At 39.2% G+C, this 22,871-nt stretch overlaps 2 protein-coding genes across 2 annotated transcripts in view; one reads left to right on the top strand and one right to left on the bottom strand.

The window, feature by feature from the left end:
• The window catches only part of GTF2F2 (general transcription factor IIF subunit 2), an 89,317-nt gene that overhangs the window by 44,467 nt on the left and 21,979 nt on the right, over window positions 1-22,871 (bottom strand). The window contains exon 6 of the mRNA XM_071550879.1: window positions 1,644-1,725. Within this exon, the coding sequence (XP_071406980.1) occupies window positions 1,644-1,725 (82 nt within the window). The remainder of the gene's footprint in view (window positions 1-1,643; window positions 1,726-22,871) is intronic.
• On the top strand, window positions 11,531-15,229 carry KCTD4 (potassium channel tetramerization domain containing 4). The gene has a single exon (XM_071570736.1). The coding sequence runs from the start codon at window positions 11,698-11,700 to the stop codon at window positions 12,469-12,471; it is 774 nt and encodes a 257-aa protein (XP_071426837.1). The 5' UTR covers window positions 11,531-11,697; the 3' UTR covers window positions 12,472-15,229.

Genomic DNA, 22,871 nt, shown 5'->3' with positions numbered 1-22,871 from the left:
GCTAAATCTCATGCTGATTCCCAACAGACCAGATTATTTTTTTTTTACTTTCTGGTGAAAGGTAAAAGATCTTAAACAACACAGAAAGTTACAAAGTAGGTATACACAGCCTGACAATTTTTCTACAGGAAAGAAAAAGCAACAGTACCATCATTTTCACCTGTCAGTGTTTCCAAACACAAGATCGGCCTTTGTGTTTGTACTTCTGTTGCTCCTACAGGAGTTGAATATGACAAAATTGAAGACCTGGAGGGGCTGCATACATGCATGACATAAAGTAGAATGCTGAAAAATTCAAACTTTGGGTAGTATATCACTAAAGCTATCTGTTCTGTTTTGGTCTCCTGTTGTGGCCTTACCAGAATAAGCTTATCTGATCAACTACATGCGAAATGCAATAAATCACCTGGATCAGGAAACCTGTGATTAGAACAGTTACAGAGCAAATACATCCCACAGACTATATTCATGTATATTTAAAATTGCCAGATTGAAATGAGTCCTTTTCTGCTACCATCACATTTGCCTCATACTCCATTTCCCCCTGATGACAAAACCCGTGACACCAATCACAAAACTCAGTCTGAAATGAAGTGGTTCACTGTACAGGAACAAACTGGTACTGATTTGCCAACAGCTACAACATAAAGTCTCAAAATCGAATGAATGCAATAAGGAAATACTGGAGCAATTTAGATGACAGAGGAGGTTAATAAAACATATAAGATATTGAAAATGTATACGATACGTAGAAAACAGACTGGGATTGGAGAAAAACATCACTTTGCCTTTTCTGCACTTCTTTTGACAATTCTAAAACTAGTCACGGATTATTCTCCTCCTGAAATTTCCTGCTTTGAATTTCTCTATTTACAACAAGCTCATGATATAAAATGGTGATTTAATGAAAACTCACATGCTTAATCACATAAAGATGCATTTAATATGATGCACATTTCAATCCCAAATCTGATTTATTACTAAAGAACATCATCAAGTTAATTATCCATAAGACACATGAATCACACGGTACATTCTGACTATGTCTGCTAAGTTTTCAGAAGTCACTAAATGATTTTGTTAAATGTATGTGTTGTAGTTTCCATGCCACTTTGGATACTTTCTGTCATTACCTCTTCCAGGAAGCCAGTTTAGGTCCAGCACTTCTCCACAAACTCTTTTCTATTTTGGACATTTTAAATATCTTTTCAGAGATCTTTTTTGTCTAACATGCCAGCGTATTAAGTGTAATTAAACTTGGACAATCCACAGCGAAACCCATAATCAAGAAGTGTGTCCTGAACAGCCCAATGTAAACCTTTTACGTCCTCAGGAAATTCAGTTTCAATCCATACTTAAATGTAGCCATACATTCACATGTTCAGGTATGAAGATGCACAACATGTGCTCTAGTAAGAGCTTTGCATATGATGGGATGCAGAAGTCTGCATCACCCCAGACAAAACCACTGGCAGGTACAAGTACCATGCCAGGCTTCATCCCCTCCCTACTGCAAATACACCCCAAAAGCAAGATCAGTATAAATTTGATGTAAGACCATAACACTCAAGCCACCCATCCCTAGTAAGGCAATAATAAAAGCATCAAAGTCAGATATCACATTTGTAATGAAGTACTCTTACCTTTTCAGTTTCATGTAATTTTCACTAGCTGCAGGTCTGCATTCAGCACGTTGCACCACTATTCCTTCCAGGGCAAGTTTATCTAGAACAAAAAAAAAACAAAGCAAAACTGGACCATAAAATAAGATTCACCAACATGGCCAACATTTGAATGATTTTTCACGAATTAAGAATTTACTAAATAGAAGGTAATTATAAGTTCTCAAATCAAGTTCTAAAATCTCTGCTATTTGACATGAAAGAAATAACCAGGAAAAACATGTTTGCACAGCTGGTATGCCCTAGACTTCCTTATTTTGCTTTCAGATGTTTTACATATTAAGAATGAATCACAAAGATCAAATTTTAAATAAGAGATGGCAACTCCTCTCTCTAGATGTTGCACTCTAATTATCTAGAAACTGTTTTCTGGAAATGTGAAATGAATACAGTCAATGACTATGAAAAACATAAACTACAAAGAGAACTAGTGGATGGTAAAATGAAAGCTGATTTTATTCGTATCCTCAGGGAAAGAGTAACACATTTTAATCTGATTACAATATAAAAAATAGTCCACTAAAGGAACACGATGCAATAAAGTAATAATACAACATATCCTAACACTCAGGGAATAAAAACTTTCAGTTAGTAACCTCAGACATCACATACATGTATTTTAGTTAATACTTCTCTCTGTATATTCACCTCTGCGACACAGTCACTTTGTTATCCAATGTGACCCCCTTTTTGCCTGAAGTGACAATGACTACCCAAGCAGTAACAGCCTCCTCCATAAAGGTAGGTAAGACTGAAAATTAAAAGCCACTTGATGTAGAAAGGAAGAGAGAAGTGATGGTGGGCAAACACCTGCACCTCTACTACAATGTTCTAGTGCATAATGTGGTGGGGGGACGTGGAGGGTGTTAGTTTATCCATCTCTTTGGGGCACAGCCAGTGTAGTATGTGTAAAACAAACCACTGGAACAGCCTTGCAATACAACAAAGGATGGCTTGATTAGCTCTCACTATTTAAAATGTCTTTCCAACAGAAAGTCTTGCTGTTGGGGTAGGGCACTACACTGTCATTGTCACCTTCAGCCGGCAGGGTCACAGAAGGTAACAGGAATGCTTAGAAGTGCTGATGCCAAGTAACACAAGGCACTCTGAGATGCCTCTGATTTTTCTATTGCCGTACAGACTGAAATATTACTACATCTGCAAACCTACGTCTGCTCTCCCTGAATAATGCAGAGAGCAATTACTTCAACATCATGTATTTTAAAATGATTTAATCTAAAATTTCTTGGTAACTCTTGAAAGGAATAAAAATGCCGTATTTTTTTCAGATAAAAGAAATAAAAATGCTATATTTTGTTCAGCTAGTTTTGAATGAAAAAAAAAGAAAATTTGTGTTAAAACGCTTCTGGTTTTACAGTTATCTAGGTTTATGGTCAGGAGAGACAACCTGGCAAATGTGCCTGACTTTGTATGTATTACAGACAGAAAAAAATTATTGTCTTTCTTCTCTACAGAACCTAGTAACTAATTTGTGGCAAAAGTGGTACTAATATTGCTGCCTAATTTCTAATATGAATTCGACTCCAGCTTCTAGCAGTTGGTTCTTCTTAAGACTTTCTGTACTATCATAAAGAGCCTTTCAGTACCTGGTGTTTTCTCCCTTTGAAAGTACTTATACATAGTAACCAAGTCACAATCATCTTTTCAATAAATGAAGCAATTTAAGCCCATGCATTATCTCATCACAAGGCATTCATGCCACACTTAAATCAATTTTGGGTTTCTTATTTGCATCTCATACAATCTTAGAATGAAGTTAAATACAGAGACTTGAAACCAGACATAATACTATTGTACTGAACTTACAAAAAACATACATGGAGGTAAAATAACAGATACAAGAGTTGGAATTTCTCTCACCTCACTTCAGCCACCTCAAGGTTATTCAGTAGAATCTCTAAATTCAGCTGAGAAAGGCAAGAAGGGAGACTGCTGGAAGAAAAATGGTCCTACCTTTTTTTAGAATTCAGTGATCCACCTTGTGCTGGGGTTTTTTATTGTGTTTTTTTCCGGGTTGCTTTTTTTCTCTTTTGAGGGTGGTGGTGCCTGTGTCCCATGAACACTTCTTGTTTGGATGGCTATAACTGGGTAAAGATCAATTTGTCTCTAAAAATCAAGCTCTGAAGGTTTATGGAGCTGACTGGCTATTATATTCCTCACAGAACTGTTTTGAGTCTTTTCTGCATTCCCGGTTTCTAGGTGTGTAATTGGTTAAAACGTATTGTCTTTAAACAGAGTCTCTGAATTAAGCAATTCCAGACACACCATGACAGTCCCGTCATAGTTACTCACTGTCTGACCAGCATTTGTGTCAATCATGACACATTTTATAAGCAGCAATTCTCACTTACTACTGTCATGCTAATCCTGGAGGAAGCCCTTCAAAACTACAACTCCAGTGGCTTCCTACTCACAATTACTTTCTGATGTCAGATAGTGTTTAATCTTGTTCACTGATTGCTATTTTTTTAGCCATAAATCAGAATGTCACAAGACACTATGTGGAATATAAAAAGCTAAGCAGGCTGCAAACATGCTGTTACGTTAAACTCACAGTCTTCAAAATAAACAAAATTAGGTTTGTTTGACCAGAAAACCCTCACAATAAAGCCATGTTTGCGAGCATTTGTTGTATTTTCAATCTTATCTATCTCTTGAACTTTGTAACAATTTTTCCACTAGTTTCTATGGTCTGGGTTCAAGGCCTATATTGAACTGAGCCATCCAGACCAGCTGCCTGAACACTGACATGTCAGGATCAATCTCCCTACACCTTGCACAATTTTCAAATTATTTTTAAGGATGAGGATCAGTAAAGCAGAGAGCTCCGCTACATCAACTACTCAGGAAACAAACCTGCCAATTAAACATGTTTATCCTTAACATTATCACAGAATCACAGAATAGTCTGGGTTGGAAGGGACCTTAAAAACCACTTAGTTCCAACTGTCCTGCGATGGGCAGGGACACGTTTCACTAGAACAGAATGCTCAAAGCCCCATCCAACTTGGCCTTGAACACTGTCAGGAATGGGGTGTTCACAACTTCTCTGGATATCTCATCTTTGATGTCTTGGCTAATACGCCCTTTTAATTACCACTGATCCAGATTTGACTTCCGCAGTCAAATCCAGACAGAATGTTCCAATCGCTTCACAGTACAAGGCTGTCCACAGCCTCCAAGAATACTGCCTTGAAGCTAAGCTTGTCTGCTGTCTAAGCTCATCCATTCTCCAAAAGCCAAGGTTTATGTTCCATTTCCCCTGGACTCTCTTAGGGGTTTTAGCACACCCAGAGAGTCTAGCAGAACGAAACTTCTGGATGCAAGACTGTAGCAGGGGAACATGGCTTTTAGTCCCTCTCTGTCTAGTTAGCACTCATTCTCCAAACTCAAATTCAGAGACTTGAATCTCTCTTCTCCTGTTGCAGGACCAGAGATCTGCAATGAAAAGACAACCCAAGCCCTACACAGCTGCTTTGGTATTTCCATAGTCACATCAGCCTAGAAGGTAATGGATGAATAAGGTGTTAAAGTGGCAATTTCTGTTAAAAATACCTATTCAAAGTCATGCAGATAGTACAAGAAAAATAAACAGGTCTGGAAGACTAGCTAAGACCAGTGATGAGAAGGGAAAATGAGACATTTTTCCATGTGTCTTACATTCGCAGTTGCCTTACACAGGGTGGCAGGTACAAGTACACCGTCAGTGCAGCTCCCTACAGCCTGGTCTACATAACCCACAGCTTCATCATTAGCTGCCAAATGTATGCTCACCCTGACCTCCCTGTCCGAATGCACCACTGCTAATTTGTAAAGTAATTTCAATTGTTGTCTCTGAGATAATTGAGAGATATGCTGGGGAGATGATGATTTGGGCTTCAAATCCTGCTGAATCATTATCAAAAGAATAGAATGTGGTAAAAACATTTCAGGCAATTTTCACAAACAGGCACAAGAGAAATCTACTGGAATCGTGTAGAAGATAGTCTTACAGGTGTTGAATTGTTGGAGGTTTTAGAGAGAGGTGGACTGGCTTGGAGATTCTAATGTATCAATCTTCTATTTGACTGCACTCAGCTCCTATTTCTAGCCACTGTGTCTTATTAGACCATTGACTGCTAAGTTGAAAATCCTGCTAGATGAGAATTTCTGCCCATCCCACATACTTATGTACTCTCCACCTTTATCAATCCTAAATAATAAATCATGTTTCCTTGAATCTTCCTTTATGCCAATTTTTCAGCTTCTTAATTGTTTTTATTGGCCTGATAAAGTTCAGTTCATGAATGTCTCTCCTGAGACATTGTCTCCCACAGCCAAACTTGGCAGCACGTGGGACAGGATATGGTCCTTACCAACTCCTCCACTTTGTGAGCAGTGCCAAGGAAAGAGAAGACGACCTGACTAAAGATGCACGGTTCCTAGGCAGCATGAAAAAGCAGATGAAAGTGCTGTGGGCACATGTGCCTCCAGCTCCTCAGCTCACAGAAGCTGGGCTGTCGCTTCCCAGCTGTCATGGTTTGACTCCAGCCAGGACCCAAGCCCCATGGCCTGAGCAAGGACCCTGCTCATTACTAGCTGGACAGCACTAACAGCAGTAAAGTCAATCTAACACATCCCAATCAAATTTGTCATTATCTCAAGCCCCACAGTGGGCACCAAAAAGGACTGTCATGGTTTAACCCCAACCAGCAACCAAGCACAACACAGCCACTCATTCACTCTCTCCCGCACCAGCAGGATCAGGGAGAAAATCAGGAGGGTAAAAGCTAGGAAACTTCTGGGCTGGGACAGTTTCATAGGGAAAGTAAAAGCTGCACAGACAAGCAAAACAAAACAAGGAATTAATTCACTGCTTCCATGTGCAGGCAGGTGTTCTGCCATCTCCAGGAAAGCAGGGCCCCATAACACATAACAGTTACCTGGGAAGATAAATGTCATCACTTCAAATGTCCCCCCTTTCCCCCTTTCCCACAGTTTATATATATATATATATACACACACACATATATACACATATATATATACATACATATACTGAGCATGATGTCATATGGAATATCCCTTTGGGTCACCTATCGTGGTTGTGTCTCCTTCCAGTCTCCCAGGTACCCCAAACTCTCTTGCCAGCGTGGCAGTACAAAAAGCAGAAGAGTCCTTGGCTCTGTGCAAACACTGCTCGGCAATAAAAAAACCCATGTCTACATAATCAACCCTGTGTTCAGCACAAATCCAAAACACAGCCCCATACCAGCCACCGTGAAGAAAGTTAACTCTAGCCTGGCCAAAACCAGCCCACCAGCATCTAAGCTGAAAGCCCTGGTAGCTCACTCTGCTCACTTGCACTGCTGTGCAACTTCCCAGGCTATTGACATGTTGGTTGGACAAGGAACAGCCCCCTCCTACACTAGATCTCAGCTCTGCTCTTACAGACTAAAGACATTTTGTGACAGTGCTCCTGCATTCAAAGGACAGTCTCAAAGCAGAGCTCTTCTCTCAGACCACCCTTCCCTAGTAGCTATGCAAGTAGAGAACAGGATCACTTGTCTACATTTGGCACTCCCTTATTTAGGCATCCAGTGATTTGTTTTACTGACCACTGCACAGAACAATGACCTCATGCTCAGCTGCAAGTGATGTATTATACATAGATCAGAGCCTCTGCACTAACTCTCCTGCAAACATATACACTGCAAGCCTTGTTTACACTCTCATCTGTTTCATCTCCAAAATCACCAGTAACTATCATCTCCTTTTTGATCACCCACTAAAAAAAAAAAATAGGACCAAGAACCAAATCACAGTAACATTTGAGTAATAATTCTCTGCTTAACATTTGCCAGTTTCAAGCCTGCAGATAATTTTTGTATAGCTACATGATAGGAAAACCAATACGGTATATATTCTAATAAAAAAATGACAAATGAAATATACTGAAATGTTTAACAAAAAACCAAACACCTCCTTTTCTAGACAAATTCTAATTAAACAAAGAGGTACAAAATTGGCACCATCCATTTTCTCTCCACCCACATTGATTAGTATTGTATTACTCTCCAATAATTTTTGATTGATTTTCAAGTCAGATGTTTTATTGTTTTTCATGCAGTACCTTTTCAAATTTAAATACATGGGTCATCCAATTCACCTTTCAAATCCTGGCACAGCATTTGCTTTTTCAGTCTTGTAGAACTGCAGTGGTCAAAAATTATTAGGAATATCAACACCAGCTTCAATAGAGTCTTACATAGTCCTTTGAAAACACTTGCATACAAATTTTTCAGACTTGCTGATTTGAAAAACTTCAGTTTAAATTACTATGTAGAGCTGTTACTATGTAACAGCTTCAATGGCTGTTAATCAGCGGCTGGAGATATGGGAATGAGAATGTCTACGCTACCAACATCATGAAACAGGAGCTACTGAACCGTTTAACTATCCAACAACCTGGCCAATTTTCTGTGTTGACATAAAATGACAAGCAAGCTGACTCAATAACCCAAATAGATTTCATGAGCATGGCTTCCTAACACACTTCTAAAATGCTCTCCCTCTTACAGCTGAGCTTTCTCCTCATAACCTTTTGTAAATAAATAAAAGTAGCTGTTTTCTGTAACCCAGGTTATTTTCACTGACAGCAGTCAGTCAGTGAAGCTGATGCTCTTTGGATAGGTAAGCTGATCCATGGGTAAAGCACCAACTTTTCCATGGTGTGCTTTGGTCCTAAATCCTCAGTTCCATGGCATACTCAAGCATCTAGATCAGGAGGTTCAGGAGGAGGGTGGAAACTGAGCAGGAGTGAGGTTATTTTCCAAAAGGAAACTTGTAGGGCAGAGCAAGGGGCAGATGCCTAGTCCTTTCCTCCTTGGTTTTGTTTTTCTATGTAGCTAATAAACACCAGCACATTGCATTTCCACTGTCTCCAGGATGGCTTGTCTGACCAAGAAGAAACAGAAATGCTCTGTGGATTGCCCTTTGATGCAACCCAAAGGGTGAGTAATTTGGAAACTGAATACTATTACAACAGCCACTCTCCTAAGTGTGTGCAAGGGTGCTTAGTATATTTTTTGGCTTAATCTGGAACCAAAACAATACCCTTTCCATTGCTGGATTCCAGCACTATTCCTTACTTGAATGGCCAATCCCAGCATACAGGTGACACTAATAATCAGTGAAGCAGCAGTCACTTCAGGATTGCCAGCTACCCACACTGGCAAGCAGGACATTTCACCTGGATAGGGCAGAAACAGACAGTTCACCCAGCAGCAAGGAACTCTGTCTCAATCCAAGTGGGAAGGAAGATCTGGGAGGCACTTCTCACATCTCAACTATCACATGCTGGTACACAACAAAAAGACTCTCAGAGCAAAAAAATGGTTAAAGTCTCAAACTTGACTGCAGGAAATACTTCCAAAACCTTGCCAAAATGAACTTCTGGATGATCTTCCAGTGCATGGACAAAAGGACAGAAAAAAAGGAAATGTGGCATAGCTACACCTTCAAAAACTGGTGAGCTACATGAAATCACTCCACTAAAACTACATGCACTACAATATCATATGTACCACCAAGTGCACAGGAAGATACAGGACTTTTTTGAGAAGTCTTGTAGTATGGCACAGAAAGTGTAAAATTTTCACCGAGAAATGCCAGGTTTTAATTTTGTGTTACAGATGACTGACAGCTGCAGTGAAAAAAAGTTACATGGGTTTATGGTGATGAAAATTTTACAGCAGCTTTAAATTTTTCAAGTCTCAAAGGTTTAAATGTAAATATTCATGAACTCCGCTGAGTATATTTTCCACATCAAATCCATTTTGAATATTTTATCATACAAACTACTAAAACAATTTTGTATGATCTTTCAAAAAATACTTACTTGCTCACAAAAGTGGAAAATTTCAACTGCAAGTGTTAGAAGATAGAGAAGATGATGAAAACTTAAGCAAGCAGATACTGGTCTGTAACTTCTGTTGCTTAAAATGTAGACATTTTAACTGCCCATGGAAAATTTCTTTTCTTTTACAAATCCCTGTTCTTCTTGGAAATTCCTGTTCACTTGTGTCAGGACAGTCCTAAATCAGCTCCAGAGTATTTCAAGTTCACTGTGTAAGATGCAAGCACCACAGAAATCATTCTCTTAGCGTTTCAGACAGTAAGAGGGTTCAATATTGTAGCTATGCCAAATATAAGCACTGAATTTTCCATCACTTGGCAGTAAACTAAATCTGGATGGATGTCCCCTGTAATGGGAAAAAATCACACTTGAAAATAATTGGTTCTTTTATTTTCTCAATTATTAATTCAATAACTGTGGAAGGAGTTAATTCTGAAAAAAACCCAAAACCAAATGTTTAAAAATTAGAAACTTGTTGAAGTCTCTTCAGCTGAAGTTATGTTGAACATATCCATAGTATCAAAGAGTTAAAAATAAAACCATGACTAATTCCTGATAAACCTAATGAATATTATCTGCTTAATACATCATATTCAGCAGCTGAAAAATTTACCTTATCACTGCTAGGGATACCCTGGCAAGGACAATAGTGATAAAAACAAAGTGCATTTATTTCAGATTTTTATTTCACTAGATTCAGTTATCAATTAATATAATATTACAGTTATTACCCTACAGCATCAACAAATAGCCTTAGAGACAGTGGGAGCAGTAGGAATATTTAGAAATAGAGCAGAAGAATTTGCAGAAGGATAATCTGCCGTTCCCCTGCTCATCAGGCAAAGCAGGGCACATCTACCCATGAAGTGCAAAATACACCTTGAAAAAGATGGGACCTCCTCTCCAGGTCTAGCCCAAGGTAAGAGTCTGTTTCCATCTGTGCTGGGGAATGCATGCCGTGGCTCCGTCTGTCCACTCCTCAAGGAACTGCACATAGAGAAGTGTGGAGAGCTTTCCCTTTCCTGCTCCAAGCTGCAAATGTTTAAAGGGGAAACCTTTTGCTAAGAGGCAACTGCCAGAGAGGCTTAAAGCACAGGAGAGAAGACAGCCATTTGAATCCAGTGTGCTCTGCCAATGTTTCCGCCTCCCCGTACTCCAGTGTTGCTAAGCTATAATGTTATGTGATGTTCAAAGCTATCTGTAGGCACACTAACCCTTTGTTCCACAGGGCAGCTGAGTTTTTCTATCCAAAAAGACAGTCTTGGTGACTTAAAAGCAACCACCAACATAAACAGTAAACACCCCCTTTAAAACAGTTTTTGTCTACGGCACACAGAAAGACGATAAGAAAAACCTAAGCAGGTTGCAGCTCTTGTGTTGCTGAGGATATTCCCTTTGACTGCAAATGAAAGCTTTCACCAGAAACAAAACAAGCAGACCAACAAGTCCTTAGCGTCACTTCCAGAGTATCTTCTGCGGAAACATCCTACTGCTGTGGACGTGTACAGCAAATGAGTGTCATGCATGAGCACAAAGTCCATAAATGACACCCCCCTTGTACAGACAGAGACACTTTCCTTCAGTGTTGTCCTGCTGTTTGCATCAGGTACTGTACTCAGAATGAAAAAAATGTGAAAAGAGGCCTTGTGAAAATAAAAATTCTTGAAACATAAATGAAGCTATGTGTTTAACACCTTAAGCACTAAATAGGATTTGTCTAGCTGATACTGCAAATTCATCTTCAAGTATTAAAGATAAGGTGCCATTTAGAATAGTAGTGTGTATTTCTGTACGTAACCACTTAAGCTACATGAACTTCCTAGACTAAAAGGAAAGAGAGAAACAGTAGTTATACCCTTCTTCCCTTATACAGTTAAATGCAAATTCTCCTTTAGTCATATTCCTGCTATCTCCCTGCATACACAGCTGATACGCCACCTACTGCAAACCCAAGCTGACAGTCAGAGCAATGCTAGCAGCATTTCCATTCCAACATCGTGCCGGAGCTGAATAAAGGTGCTTTTTAAAAAGAAACATCCTCTTTACAAGCTGACAAGAACAAAGCAGGATAGCTGGCTTTTTGCTCGAGCTTCAATAATGGAGGAAAAAGCAAATAGAAGAGAAAACGAATGTGAAGAAAAAACCAGCAACTCTGAAGGCTCTGAGAAAGACAAGGACTATAAAACATCTCTGATTACTCTGAATGTTGGTGGTTATCTATATATCACACAAAAACAGACACTAACCAAGTATCCAGATTCTTTTCTGGAAGGGATCATAAACGGAAGAATAATGTGTCCATTTGATGCAGACGGTCATTACTTCATAGACAGAGATGGACTCCTTTTCAGACACATACTCAACTTCCTACGAAATGGAGAACTTCTTCTACCAGAGGGGTTTCGAGAAAATCAACTTCTGGCACACGAAGCTGAATTTTTCCAGCTGAAGATACTCTCAGATGCAGTGAAATCAAGGTGGGAGAAGGAACAGCTAGCATCTCGAGAGACTACTTTCCTGGAAATAACTGACAGCCACGACCGTTCACAAGGACTTAGAATCTTTTGTAATGCTCCTGATTTCATTGCAAAAATAAAATCCAGAATTGTACTGGTGTCCAAAAGCAGGCTGGATGGATTTCCAGAGGAGTTTTCAGTGTCTTCAAATATTCTTCAATTCAAGTACTTCATAAAGTCTGAAAATGGTACACGGCTGGTACTGAAGGAGGATAACACCTTTGTCTGCACCCTGGAAACTCTAAAGTTTGAGGCTATAATGACAGCTTTAAAATGTGGATTTAGACTGCTGACCAGTCTGGATTGCTCAAAAGGGTCAATTGTTCACAGTGATGCACTGCATTTTATCAAGTAATCACAAAGGCAAAGGAAACAAGCATGCAGCCAGTGAACCTCCTTGAGCTGCAGCCTCCTGGCATCACAAATAATGTATCTAACTAGCCTTGTACTACAGAGCTCGGCTGGTAATCAACTGATGTGAGCTAATGGTATGTAAATCTCATAATGACATCTCTCTCTGGCTTACTTAAGCTGAATAAAAATTTTATGCCTGAATTTAATAAAATTATCTGTCAACATTGTAAATACAGATTGAATGCTTTATGCTTTTTGTAATATGTTTTCTGGATGCTGTCTTTCAACCAGAGAGTCGAGCTGAATTTTTGTGTACCTGTGTGAACAAGATGCATACACCTAACTGCCCTGCCTAACAGCAGTGACAGTATTCTCATATAATAAGCAAGGTTAAAATATGTTTTGCTTATAACAAATTCAGAATGAATTTTAACTGGAATAAATGATTTTGACTGTTAATAAGTGTTTATGCTAATCTATTGTACCGGATTTGCAAAAAACAAGATTACAAGGGAATTTAAAATTAATCAGCTTGATTTTAAAGTTAAATGTTTCTCAACTCACTGAAGCCCAAATTTATACTGTGTCACTATGCTAATAACAATTGCCAAAAACGTGTAAATCAGCAAAATAATGCAAGGGGAGATTGATTCTATTGTGGGAAAAGAGTTCAATCTGCAGAGAATGTTAAATTTTCCAATATATATACCTATCAAATGGCTAATAAAAATATTTGACACAAAATTTAATGTAACTGGTTTCCAGTAATGACATCCTGCAATGCTATATTTACTAGCAATCATTTGTGCTGTTAAGGACAGGCAATTAACAGAGCCCTGGCTTTGCACAATGGCTTACTAAATGCAACTAGTACTATCAGTTTTGAACAGACCACCTGCTGGCATTTAAGATAATTCACTCTGAGTAACAGAATAAATACCTCCACTCTTCTGATCTCCACTATTCATCAAATCTTTTCATTTATGTTTTTAATAAAGTTGTAATAGCTTTTACAGAACAACTGTAACCAATTTAACCACAAGAGTTACAACAGTCATTTCACAAAAGTGAATGAAAAATCATCACAAAAGGCAAAAAGGAGCTGCTCTAAATCTAAGTTAAGCTCTGTTTGTCACTGGACACAATCATCATTCACAGCTCATATGAAACAATTCAAGTAAAATGCTAATAAAGAAATGAAATTCCAACCAAGTAGTTCTCCCAAAATATCAATTTTGTAAAGGAAAAATTAGTAAGAATGTCAACAAAATGCAGTACAATCCATACTAGAAGTGACAACTGAGGAAAACAGCTAACACAAGGTAAGCTGAGAACAGTAGTGTTTTGCATTTTAGGAGAAACAAATCAATCCTTAGTAGTAGGGACTACAAATACAAATGTAAGGTCCACTTATCCTTCAATATGAAACTCTGTTTCACCTGTAACATACAGCAGTGTTGTTAACTATGTCCCTTACCAGACATGAATTAAGACAGGGACTCTACAGCTCCAGACTAGGCAGCAGCAACTGAAACATATGTCAGTATGATTTTAGCAAATGGAGAAATTCAGCCTCTCCAGAATACTCCACCAGAATGAACCCATTGGCTACAAACAACAAAGTTTTCTATCCAGTCCCCATGTTGCAGACTTACAGCTCACAAAAGATGTAGTTCTAAGTGGAACTTTTCCAAATTCAACTGTTTAAAAATCGTATCACTCTACATTCAAGTATACATGCTGAAGAACTGACCATGTATCCCAAAACTTCTCTGAATTTATACAAATGCATTAACTATCTACAAACAAAAGATACACATAGTAAAATACTCCTCTTTTACATATGCCATTTGCGTGTGTCAGCTTCTTTCCTCCCCCTTCTTTGCAAACCCATATATTAAAAAAAAAAATCCTCATTATCCACTAATCCTGTGCTTACAAGAATCTGTAGAATTTCTGGGAACATCAATGTGAAAGTTCCCCTAAAAGATTCCAAAATCCTGCCGATCTTCTAGTACAACAAGAAACACCATCACACAGAACAGTTGCACAAAAAGCCCTTGGTAGACACAATTCTCTGCGTGAGTAAGAAAAAGTGACATGACAACCTAAAAATGCTCCATAACAAATCTGCAAGTTTTAAAGCAGCATGCTCTCAGTGCTGTCAAATACACAGCCTGCATAAGCACAAAGTCTGGAGGAGGCTGTTGCTCCTAGGAAGTCAAATCATCCGTTTTCACTTAAACGCTTTTGGTTATAGCCTTCATTTGTTATGGATCTTTTACAGAGATTTAAAATGTCACTGTAGTTGAAAAGAAAAAAGCAAACCTTAATTTTTATTTTAAACAATTAATATATGTTAATTAAATTTTGTTGTGGTTGCTCCCTTTTCAGTTCAGCTCTCAGGATGCCAAGCATCAAGGAATCAATTGTTAGCACTTGAGTATGAGAAAGCGGTACCAGTTCTTTATCAGAGCATGACTTCACTCATGAAAAACCAGTAGAGATTTGGATGGGTCTGCATTTATTGTAGAAAATATTTTTGGAATGTAACTTACTCATAGACTGGTAATGACAGATAAAATGTAAACCAACTGAAGCATCTTCAAAAGTATGCTATAGCTATTCATAAAAGATTCATGGAAACCTTTTCTCAGGTTTTTGGTTCTATTGCCCTCTTAACCTATGAAAGAGAACTTGAACCCCTTTTTTTTCTTAAGTGAAAAATGTACATCTCTAATCCCAAGTAAAAATAAATACCTGTGTTGTTTGGTTGGTTTGTTGCAGGTTTTTTTGTTTACAATTCAATGATTCATTACGTTACACACTGGATTTCTTTTATATTTCTATGTAAATAAGACTGACATCTATGGCATACATGTAAAGTCATCTGCTGTAACACTAACTTCAATGTTGTCTTCTTTCCCCATTTTCATGAACACTCATACATTTCTGCAAGTATCAGGGCTTGAAATTTTTACATGCCATCTCTGATCAAAGGCATCTCACTCAGCTCTTTGAATTACACAGCAGAAAGAAACATGGGGTAAAAAAATTCATCCTCTTCCCTGCTCATATTAAACAAATCCACTAGTAGACTGACTGACTCATGCCATGTCAGCTGCAGACACTTCAAAGCAATTATAAACTTAAGTAATTTCTCAAACCAGGGGGGGCATGTCTTACTCTAATATATATGATCAAAATGATCACAAGTAATCTCCATACTGTGAATAATGTTTCCTTTTTACTTCATAAACATAAAAGTATAACTTACATATATTTTGCATATGTTGTGTTGATCAGGTCGATACTTGTGTTCCACCACAGTAAGGTGTGCCAGAAAAGGGACCCAGTTAGGTATCAGCTATCTCTTCTGTCTTTTCTTTAAGGCTGAAAATTTCAAATTCAGTAACTACTATGACAATAGGAAAGCTGCAAAATCAAGTGCTTGAGTCAGAAATACCAACATCCTTAGTATACAATGTGTATGCAATGTATTTCTATTTTCCTTTCTGTCACTAAGACTTGGATCACAAGAAACTTACCAGAACTGTCCTCAAGTATCAAGAAGGAATGATGATTACTGTAACTACTCCAATGATCTAAAACTGCTTGGGTTCCTCCCCTTTCCCCAAGAAGGCTCTTAACCTGCTCCCAGGCTTGGCCAGCTCCACAGGCCTCCCTGCCTGTTTTCTTGGGCAAGAAAAGGGGCCACCAAGTAGAAAGGACAGAGGCAGCTGAAGGTACAACTGACCCTCATACACTACAAAATAAATATCCTTGTCCCTATGAGTTCCTTGAATAACTGGTCATGGAAAAATATAAACTGCTGCCAAATTGATGAAAACACTGACACCTGGATACCCATCTTTCCCTGCTGGTAGAGGAGAAGCCAAGAGCTCTTTATCACACTTGACAGTACACTGGCATAGGTACCAATTACATGGATTTCTATATGAGGACAAAACTACAAGGCTGCACTACATCAGACTAAGGTCTGTTTAGCCCAGTATCCCCCAGTGACTGTGAACTGTTTCTAATCCCTGAGCCTTCCCATCTCTGGGTAGAATCCCGTTTGATCCTTTTACCCTCACATCCTTCCCCTCATTCTCTCATCAAACAACTACTTTTCTTTTTGCTTTCACCCCTTCCTTTCACCAGCCCATTCCTAGGGAAGCCTAGGAAAGAATATAAAACCAGAAAAAACATACACAATGCCCTCCCAAAGTATTTCCTCAGTCTCCAGTCTTACTGGACAATGACTTCTCGAGTCAGATGTGGTTTCTAGAAGTAGCCTCGATGCTGTGAAACACAGAGGCTCCACAAGGTCAAATTGCAGCTCCAACTCTGCACCTTCAGTACTGGCTCACGCACTGAACAGTTTCACAGCATCATAATTGCACTATCGACATTTTCAAACACTCATGTCTTATTTTTTTCTTTTTGCATTTGGACCTATTACAACTGTTAAGTGAAAATGGGTTCTTTCTTTTCTACAGTGGGTAATACCTCTCTAGATCCTAAAGTGGAAAAAAATTGCATCATCCTTTGCAGCAATCAGTGGTATTATTATTTTCACCTCTTAAAAGCATTGCAAGGTTTCTATTCAGTAAGATGAGAACAGCTTCAGAAAATTATCTTCCTCCTTCACTCCCCATTAGTATACAAGCAGAATAATGGCAGGCAATAAATAATACAACTTAATAAGAGCAGTGTCTCATGTATTTATTTATTTGGGTAGAAAGGTCATGTTGCCCTTACTCTCTTGACTGATGAATTGGGACTGGGGATGAAGGGAACATGTTAACTTGGGTACGACAAAATAAGCATTATGTCCTAGGCTAGACCCTCATTGCTAAGTAACTGTTACTTAACCCCAATTCTGCCTCCTGCCCTGAAACACAGGGCAGATTCACAGGGCAGTGACTGCTAGTTAAAAACCTGAAGTAATTTTTATATGAAGAGAGATGCTTCAATAGCCTTCTGAGTTGAAACAAAATCAAAATCAGGCACAAGAAACTCAGAAACAGAAAAAAAACATTACGGGTTTTGTTTACCTTTGCAATAGACATTCTGTAACTCCTATGTGCCAGTATATCACAGAGAACATTGTCTCAAAACACTGCCTCTGCAAATCATCATCACTCACAATAAAATGCCAGAAAACAAGCAGCATGGCAAGGACTGGGGAAGGTAGGAGGAAGATGTATGATGACACCTGAGGAACGTGGATGAGCAAGCACTTGGAAAAAGAAAACGCATTTGCCTTTCTTTCTGAAAGAAGTTGCATAATACTCTGTAGAACTAGACAGTTGACTTTTTTTCCTAAAAACAAATGTGTTTAGTAGGAGTACCACACACAGCTAATGCAATAGTCTCCCAAGAAGCTGTTTCTATGTGCACTGGTAACAGTTGAACATCATTGCAATTATCATTTAACACTGTGTTTGTTCATTATAAGCTTCAGAAAAGAATACTGCTCTACCAGTTCAGAAACAAAACTGTTCACAAAGCTGGTACAACAATTGCAGCTGTAAACAGCATCTACTCATTTAAAACACTATTATGGCACGATAGTATGCAAGATCAACATATTAAGATTTCAAGACCAAGTAGTTATAAGCTATATTAAATGGAGTCATTCTGAATGTGTGTAAACTTCACTTGATAATGCTAAAAATTACTACAATATTGCTTTGTTCACCAGTGGTGTGACTTTGGGGGCCATAACCTTAGTTTACAGAGGGGTCATGAAAGCCATCATGTTTCTATTCATTAAGGTGGGATTCCACTAATTCCATCCCAAGTATTATTTCAGTTATGTGAAAAGCTACATCTCTATGCTTTTCCAGGATACTTTTTTTTTTTGCCTTTGGCACTACCCCACCCCGGTCTTTCAGCAGCAGCAGCTTTGTCCCAGGTATGGAAAGTCTGGACAAAAGGCAGCACAGGGTTTTCTTTGTTCACATGTCCTGAAGAGAGATTTGGAATCCCGCATAAGGGGGTGGCGTTTCACCACCTGCAAAAGCACAAGAAGAAAATGAGAATTGAAATTTAAAAGCGCAAGGCTGCTTGCTGGTGAAATACCCCAGAAAGATGAGGTCCAAGGGGTTTGCTAGAGACTGCAGGCTAATGCTCAGAGAAGCTTGCAGTGCTGGACTCCCTGAGCTTTGAGGATGGGGAGGGAGTGGTGTGGTGAGAGAGCCTACAATATTTGATTGCTATTAGATGAAGAGGAAGGGACTCAGTGTCACCTGAGGGTCTTGGATTTATGGAGAAGATAGGTGCCCACACAGTGCAACACTGAGGTTGTACAGTATGAGTAATGTCTAATAATCCTGAAATAAATAAACAAATAATGGGAAGAAAAGTTTTTAAAAATTTCTCTTTTGGCTTTTCATACACCAGGTTTCAAAGAGGCAATTTTCTGTATTGTAGCAGAAGAAGTTAGAGGAATTAACTTTATAAAACATTTGTTAATAGAAAACTTTGAGCTACAAATCCATATGCTACAGCTCCATAGAAAGCTGCTTGTTAGCTCTTAGGAGGTTCTTGATTTTGTACCATAGGAAACAGATGAAGTAATAAAAAGAACAGGTCAGAGGAGGGTACAAACTGTCAATTAGCAAGAAAAAAATAATCACACAAACTAGCAATGAACACGCTAAGCATCAAAATATGCAAATAGAACAACTGTTAACACCAAACCCAGTCATTTACTGCCTCTCTACTACTGAAATAAAGCCTTTGGCAAATATTAGGGATAAAGCAGCACATTTTCTCAATGCTGAAATTGGTAATCTCAGAGGAGACAAATTAAAGGTCCTGCTAGCCAGGTTGATAAGAATCAGCTGAACAGAGAAACAGGTACTCTCAAGTTAGGAGTCTTATCAATACTAATGTTATCTAAGACCTGCAGCATTGCCAGCTCTTGGGAACAGCAAATAAAGTTCTTTCCCAACAAGAGGAAATCTAAAATGTAGGCTATTTTATGCCTTCTAATATGATGATAAAAATCCACCTCTGTAAGACTTTTCTGCCACGCAGAGATTATGATTTCTGGGTTGCTGACAGAGTACAGCACAGAAATCCCTAAGACAACCTGCATGAGTAAGACAATATGCCACAGCACAGCTGCACGCTGTTCCTGCTCCCGTATCACCACTCATATTGCAAGAAGCTGGGGCTGGAAAAGCCTTATAGCTCAGGAAGAGCACCAAATGAGCTCTGCTAGACTGTTTCCAGACTCAAGCATACAGAAAGCTCAGACTGCACTACAGCTTACAGTGTTCTTGTAGCTGCAGTTAGTAAAGGCAGAGACAAATGACTCGTAAAGAGCTGTTCTTGCCTTAGCCTTCATTGCTTTCCCCCAAAAAAGGTTACTTCCATGGCTAAAAAGAAGAAACTTAAACCACTCCTGGTAGAAGCTGTGTAACAGCAAAATAGAACTGGGGGTGGGGGAGAAAGGGGTGTGGGTGGCAGGGTTAGGAAGCAGAGCCTGAGAGTCAGAGAGAACTGGATCAGACTAAAGGTCTGCTTTGCTCAGCATCATGACTCCAGCAGCAAACTGGTCACCACTGAATATCCATGAAGAAGCCCAAGGACAGTACAGCCATACACGACTCTCCTACTGAGTATGCATCCCAGTGTCCACCTGGCTTTTGTGGCTTGGGGTCTCTTAAATCACGTCTTCTCAATCTTAGTATCATTTGGTGGATTTTGCTTGACAGGAAGTTCAACGTAACCCAGCAATGTGCACTTGCAGCCCAGAAAACCAACTGTATCCTGAGCTGCACCAAAAGAAGAGTGACAAGCAGGGGAGGTAATTCTGCTCCTCTCCGCTCTCTTGAAACCCCACCTGGAATACTGCCATCACCTCTGGAAGGCCCTGCATAAGAAGGACATAGACCTGTTGGAGCAAGTCCAAGACGGGCCACTAAGATGATCAGAGAGCTGGAGCATCTCTTCCATGAAGACAAGCTGAAGGAGGTGGGGCTGTTCAGCCTAGGTAAGGGAAGGCTCTGGGCAGACTTTAAAGCAGCCTTCCAGTACCTAAAGGGAGCTACAAGAGAACTGGAGAAGGACTTTTTACAAGGGCATGCAGTGACAGGACAAGGGGCAAGGACTTCAAACAGAAAGAGAGCAGATTTATACATACATAGGAAGAAATTCTTTACTGTGAGGGTGGTGACACACTGGAACAGGTTGCCCAGAGCAGCTGTAAATGCTGCATCCCTGGAAGTGTTCCACACCAAGCTGGATGGGGATCTGAGCAACCTTATCCAGTGCAAGGTGTCCCTGCAACTGGCAGAGAAGTTCGAACTTGGTGATCTTTAAGGTTCCTTCTAACCCAAACCACTTTATCATTCCATGATCTTTCACACATCTCTTTGGTCTCCTCTAAGGTTGTGAAAGCCTTTAGCTAATACCACCTTCATGTCCACATCTTCTGTCAAGGAATTAAATTGCTGAATTATGTTCTGTGCACAGATCCATCTCATTTTATTTACTTTGAAACTGCCTCCTGCTAGAAGACAACTGCTACATGCCAGTCTTGTTCCTCTGCCCTTTACAGCCATCATCCAAGGCTCAAATTCACAATAATGCAAAGGTCTGAACCCATCAAATGTGATCATGCTGGTAGGTGGGTGAACTGCAGTCATCAGCAAAATCCCTCACAGAAGACAAACAGTTTCTAAAGTCATAGTCTGGCGTGGCTGAAATTCCCAGGATTTCTCAAGAGCCATAAGGCAAATCTAAGAACTCTGATACAAACCAAAAGCACCCTTCTGCTTCAACAAGATGGGCATGGACATCACTGAAGGACAGCATAGGATCATGGGATTGACTCTCACTGTTTTGTGTCAGGTCCTGTTCTCAGGATAGAGACTGTATGACAATAAATACATCAGTTTGCTCAGACAAGCATAAATGTTAGAATATTCATACAGTATACTAGAACAAACAGCCAGACTCTCAGGACACCAAGGACATTTAACTTCAGTTGGTGCTGACCTAAATTAAACCCATATCCTTTTTGTTGTTCTAACAGTGCACCTTCCCTGTTCCTCCACAATATTTATTACAACCAGTATGATATACCTTACAGCAGGAATTGTTGCTTCTTTGTGTGTTGCAACAGCTATAGATAGAGTATCACTGATTACAACCCCTGGAAAAGTACTGGCAAGTTTGTATTTTAAGTTTTGTTCTATTTATCTGTCAACACAAGACAAACACGGTTTCTGTGGCATGAGAATGGCAGAGTCTATATCTAAGTTACCTTCAACACTGAGCTTCAAGCTAGTATTTTAACACATTCACAATTGGTAAAATTCTAAATACAAGTAATTATAAATAAGTTATTATAAATAAGTCAGTAAGTTCACACTATACTGTCTGTCTATATGCTCAAAGCTTAGGCAACACTATACACTCAGTTGCTGCCCATGCAACTTTCATTTAACATACTTCCACGAGGACAGCACCTACCTAATTACATTTGCTCTCCCATGAGAACACATTTATTTACTGCATCATTCGTAGCAGACTACACAGGCTCAGAGCAACAGCTTTTGGGTATTTTTATTGGGGGGAGGGAGCAGGTCACACTTTATATTGGCACAAATGCTTGGTTTTCATAGGTTCTGTCACCACTGACAGCACTTACAGGTAGGTGCAAGCAACGCTGTAAACAAACAAGAGCTACATAAATATATTTGGATTTAAATTGCTTGCTTATCAGTATATATGACCAATGCAAGCCAATTCTCATTTTTCTTTTCCTTTAGCTATATGAGCAATTTGCTACTCTCCTTTCATATTTCACATAAACCAGCCCTCAGGCACTAAACAACACTGGTTGAATCACCAAGCACTCATTATCACAAGCACTAAACGAAAAGGATTTCTGTATGGAAAAGGGATCTAAAATGATAATATACAAAAGGAGCTCAAATTTAGTTTCAGTAAACTTGTTTCACACGTCTTGATTATTGAATATTTTGACTGTAACCATAGCAACATTCGAGATATTATGAATACTAATGATTTACCTGGGCTCAACCAACAGGGACACTTCACAGAAGGAAAATCCATGAGATCCTGTAAATAATAAAATATCACCCCTGGCTCTCGATCTCTCTTAAGTGTGAATTGTTAAAAGGTGGAAGAAGCTGGAACAGTTTGCTGAGAGAGGTGGTAAGATGCCCCATCCCTGGAAACATTCAAGGCTGGGTTGGACATGGATCTGAGCAACCTGATACAGATGAAGATCATAGAATCACAGAATTGATTGGGTTGACAAAGACCTCTGAGATCATGAAGTCCAGCCCTTAGTCCAACTCCAGTCCATTTACCAGATCATGGCACTCAGTGCCATGGCCAATCTCAGTTTAA

The sequence above is a fragment of the Pithys albifrons genome, chromosome 1 (genome assembly GCF_047495875.1).
Source record: "Pithys albifrons albifrons isolate INPA30051 chromosome 1, PitAlb_v1, whole genome shotgun sequence".
Lineage (NCBI taxonomy): Eukaryota > Metazoa > Chordata > Aves > Passeriformes > Thamnophilidae > Pithys > Pithys albifrons.
The sequence above is the reverse complement of the archived record's forward strand: the minus strand, read 5'-3'. Positions and strand labels throughout refer to the sequence as shown.